The sequence below is a fragment of the Nerophis ophidion genome, linkage group LG23 (genome assembly GCF_033978795.1).
Source record: "Nerophis ophidion isolate RoL-2023_Sa linkage group LG23, RoL_Noph_v1.0, whole genome shotgun sequence".
Lineage (NCBI taxonomy): Eukaryota > Metazoa > Chordata > Actinopteri > Syngnathiformes > Syngnathidae > Nerophis > Nerophis ophidion.
Window position 1 is genome coordinate 29,132,099 of NC_084633.1, and position 4,853 is coordinate 29,136,951.

Consider the following 4,853-nt stretch of genomic DNA (forward strand, 5'->3'; position numbering starts at 1 on the left):
TCCTCACCAACATGGTGACAAATAAAGTACGTTTCTTACAAGTATCCTTGCAGGACGAGAAATAGCTAAACATACTTCACTGCACACCATTGCAGGATACAATATCTCACCTGCATCACAATGTAAACAAACGCTATGGGTGGATCTACACCTGACATCCAGTATAATGATACCAAGTTCAGGAGCGTATCTAGGCGATACTATGATTAATATTACATTTTATTAAAATTGTAGATAGAACATGTTAAAAGAGAAAGTAAGCAGATATTAACAGTAAATGAACAAGTAGATTAATAATTCATCTTCTACCAGTCTTCAATTACGTAGGTGCGACACCCCTGAATGTAATACAGAAGGAAAAGGATACTACGAGACAAGAGCAGATGGATTATTATATTGTACGGATTAAACGTTGTGATAGTTTGCCATATCGATTTATACTAGGGGTCATACTCTTTCATTTCCTCTCTCAGGATTAATTATCTCAGACTGTTTTATATTTGGTGTGTCAAGTTTTTTTCTCTCCAGCACAACAGGACGGACTCTTCTCAAGAGGTGAAGGATTGCAATCTTTCTGGACGCCATTCAGCCAGTAATTTTGACTTCTTCATGGTGTGAATGATTACAAGACCAAAACGAATGTGACTGAGCAAACTTTTTTTTTTTTTTTAAACGAAGAAATGAAGCGCAAGTTGTTTTAAATAATTTATTCACAAACAAATGCAAAAATATAATTATTTAAATAGACTTTTTGGGAATGAATGTATAAAACAGTCAACAGAATTAAAATTATTTTGATGATGTCATATTCTGTGATGTAAGAATGGAGGGAGGAGATGAGTGGTGCTCCTGCTTCATGGGCACAAACTGCATCATCTTCTGCAAAGACAATATATCATTGATATACTCCAACAAAAGGAACTGTACATTAGAAGAAGGGACACCACTCACCTAGAAGTTCATGAAGGTTGCGATGTAGTCCATGTCCTCCACAGCCCTTAGGATGCACTCTCGTGAAGTGAACGTGCTTCGGTCAAAGTCCAGCAGGGGAAAGCTTTCAGAGTGGCGGACAAAACTTCTAAAAAGGCTTTCCACCACTCGCCAGGCCACTGAGGAGCAGATGTAGAGCAGACGGTCTTCATCAACATGCTGGCTGAGGCAGGAGCAAGAAGTCAGAGCGTCTTCCAGCATTCTGCCAACGCCCAAGCTGGCCGTCTCAGCCCTTCTCCTCAAAGACTCCGCACTGGAGTCCCCAACAGCGGGTGTCAGGAAAACCCTGACGACATGATCCACCACCTCTCTCACCAGGTGGATGCTTCGGCGTCGGAGCTCTGTGAGCAGCGTCACTTCCTGGATCCAGCTGATGTTGGAGCTGCTCAAAATCTTCTGCAGCTCGTGAAGCAGATACCGGAGGAAGCTCTCCACTTCTTGCTCCGTTTTGGGACACACCACTGCCAGGAACATTTGGAGACCGTCCAGTGTGACCTTTTTAAGGAGAGACCAAGAAGTGAGTGAGTAGTTCCAGAACATTCAGCAAAGACAGAAAAAAAACTGTCCATACCCTCCTCCCGAGCAGCTGTGAAAGCCGTATCTCTTCATGAAGTTCCTCGCGCACTTTTTCCTCCAGTTGGTTCAGAGAGAGGAAGCCTGCTCTGATCCATTCCTGGACACATCAACCAATCACTATTTAGCAATCTTTAGTTTCATGTACTCATTACATATTCCGTAATCACCAATTCAAAATGGATGGTCCTCATTCCCATCATCTGGAACCTTTAAAACAAATACACAAATATTATCTCCTTTTCAGACATTTTTATAACAGGACTACCTCCTACTCACTTTTTGTGGAAGTTCGTCTCAGCCAGGCGCCATTGCTTCATGTGATGCACCGAGATATGCCTGGGAACTTCATTCCTCTGTTTCATGAGCACAAACTGCCTCATAAGCATCTTCTGCAAACACAAGGGTGATACAGGTTAATTCTGTACTGCATAGAGAAGAGATGTGTTGAAATAAGCAGTGAGCACACTATTTACCTCCCGAATGTCATGCTTGAAAGGAGCCCTATAGGAAAGAAAATGAGAAGAAACTTTAGATGTTGCTGACTAAGCATCTCCCTGTGATGAAAATGATTGCGGGACAGATATCAAGCAATAATGTACACCAAAAATTATTCCTTCTACTTGAACATGTTCAATATTCCAATATGTTATGACTAAAAAAATAGAATAGAACACTTGTTTGAATCAAACATATTTGTGTACTTTTAACAATATAAAAATACAATACAGTACAATTTCTATAACTTTTTATTACATACACTTACAACGCAAAAAAAAGCCAATACCAGTGCAATGTACTAAATCACTATTATGCAAATAATTAATAAAAAGGTTTGTGACAAAATGCAGCTCCACACTGCTGTCGCTTCAACATATCACTGGCACCAGGTGGATTATGAATTTCTTTTATTACAGTGTCCTGCAAAACATCACAATTTGTGCGACTGTGAGTCCACTTGGGTCACGAGATTCTCAGTTTGGAGGAGTCACAGTTCTGATGTTTGACATAATAAAACACAGTTTCATTGTACAAACGTGTTACATTTGGGTGTGATCGTATAGTGTTTAAACCAAATCGTCATACTAATTTTCATATTCATTTCTCCATTGGTTTCACATGTACTAACAATGGTGTACTCAAATTAACAATAATTCTTGTTTTTATATGCAAAATACACAGTAAATTTACAGATACTACATTTTACAGGATGTCCCTAAACACACCTCGCATCCAAAATGGCTGCTTCAAACCGTGCGTTTGTTAAACCAGGCTACGGCCTAGCCAAGCTTCCATTAGCATCATAATAATAGGTGAGGACAAATATGTAAACAACCAAACAAACACAGTGGCATGAAATATAATGTTACCTGCAAAACAGTGCAAATTGTGAGACTGTGAGTCCACTTGGGTCACTGGATTCTCTAAATAACACAAAAATCACCAATTAGTTTACACAGCAAAAGTGTGTTATTGTCTTTAAAATATCACTCCAGGATACAGTTTTGGTCAATACCAATTAGCGAACCTTTTTATGTGTCTGTTACAAAGTACTAATCAAAATATAAACAGTCAATATTCACTAATTAGTAATCAATCCCGGACAATACAATAACGTGTCTCACCAGTTTGCAGGCGTCACAGTTCTGAGCACTTCCCACAGGTAACCGTAGATACCACTTGTCGCCAGCAACAGGCGCTGTTGCAACACTTCATTCATAATTTAATCAAGCATAAGGATATTCTGTTTTCTACACCGTTACATATATGTAATGTATGTGTAAAAAAAGACAATTGAAAAGCACAAAAAAATATCGATCCTTTTACGCTAATTTAAATGCGATATTGATGTAGCCCTGATATCACCACTATAGACACTGGGATCATTCTAGCCCTCATCACCACCACAACGCACACAAGATGGAGCTCTCCCCCCGCCTGTCAACGACAACAGGTTATGTAGTTATTTTACCACTGAATTAATGTTGATAGTGCTTTATATTATAACACTGGCTCAATTAGAACAAAAAGCCGTTTCCTAACCTCCGTTAAGTTCGTTACCGACTGAAGTTAAAGCAGTTAGCACGCTAGCTTTTCTAGCATGATGAGTTAGTTTAAAATGCTCGTTTTAAGGTTCGTAAACTTAGCGACAACAATACAATTGTTGCACAAAAGTCGACGGTGTCGAATAATGTTTGTTATGGTCACCATTTAAAACAACTTATCTTCAAGTGCAATTGGGAAGGTTCCAGACTTTATATTTTGTAATTAGTGCACACCTGATTCTTAAGGCATCAATCAAGCAAGTTGTACCTGTTTAAAGTTTCAAAGTTTAACTTCATCGCTTCATCAAGTGAAGTAGAAATAGCGTGCAAATTAAGTTTTCTTTGCATTTAAAATACTTACACTTGGGCGTGATTGAATCAAGAGTAATGTGAAAAGTTGTCTTACCTGATGGATGGAAAAGCCATCATTGTTGAAAAAGTGACGATGTTGAACTTAAGCTTCTGCTCGATTTGGATCCCAACTAAGTTCTGACTGGATTGCTCTTGAAATGCGGACTTTTATTTGATTCTGACATGTCCGTTACAAAGACCTCTTTCAAGTCAAAGACACGCCCTCCTTGATGAAGTACTTCTCCAACTCAGGAGGATCTACTTTTTTTTTCAACAACTAATTGGAGATCAAAGTTCCACGTACACAATTTCTAAATGTGTTTTGTTTCATGTAGGTATGTGCATCAAATATATTATTAGATGTCTTGTAAATATGATTCATGACTTGTGATATATTAATCATTTGATAAATATTAAGACATTTATGGTCCTATAAAACCAGTGAAAATGCAATAATTTATGGCCAACTTCTTCAAAGGCCTACTTAAATGAGATTGTCTTATTTAAACGGGGATAGCAGGTCCATTCTATGTGTCATAATTGATCATTTCGCGATATTGCCATATTTTTGCTGAAAGGATTTAGTAGAGAACATCGACAATAAAGTGTGCAACTTTTGGTCGCTAATAAAAAAGCCTTGCCTGTACCGGAAGTAGCAGACGATGTGCGTGTTACGTCAAGGGATGAAGGTTTCTTTACATCCTCACATTGTTTATAATCATAGCCACCAGCAGCGAGAGCGATTCGGACCGAGAAAGCGACGATTTCCCCATTAATTTGAGCGAGGATGAAAGATTCGTGGCTGAAGAAAGTTAGAGTGAAGCACTAGAAAAAGAAAAAAAAAAAGGCGACGGCAGTGGGAGCAATTCAGATATTAGACACATTTACTAGGAT

The 4,853-nt window shown here is 38.7% G+C and overlaps 1 protein-coding gene and 1 long non-coding RNA gene across 2 annotated transcripts; both read right to left on the bottom strand.

The window, feature by feature from the left end:
• Positions 1 to 752: 752 nt before the first annotated feature.
• Positions 753 to 1,763, bottom strand: LOC133541810 (uncharacterized). The gene is made up of 4 exons (XM_061885419.1): positions 1,734 to 1,763; positions 1,562 to 1,663; positions 952 to 1,485; positions 753 to 879 (listed from the first exon to the last, which is right to left on the bottom strand). Exons 1-3 carry the CDS (start codon positions 1,761 to 1,763, stop codon positions 952 to 954), a joined length of 666 nt encoding a protein of 221 aa, XP_061741403.1. The 3' UTR covers positions 753 to 879.
• Positions 1,764 to 1,863: 100 nt separating this feature from the next.
• On the bottom strand, positions 1,864 to 4,596 carry LOC133541881 (uncharacterized). The gene is made up of 3 exons (XR_009803998.1): positions 2,934 to 4,596; positions 2,040 to 2,067; positions 1,864 to 1,955 (listed from the first exon to the last, which is right to left on the bottom strand). It is a non-coding gene; the product is annotated as an uncharacterized LOC133541881 (long non-coding RNA).
• Positions 4,597 to 4,853: the final 257 nt, after the last annotated feature.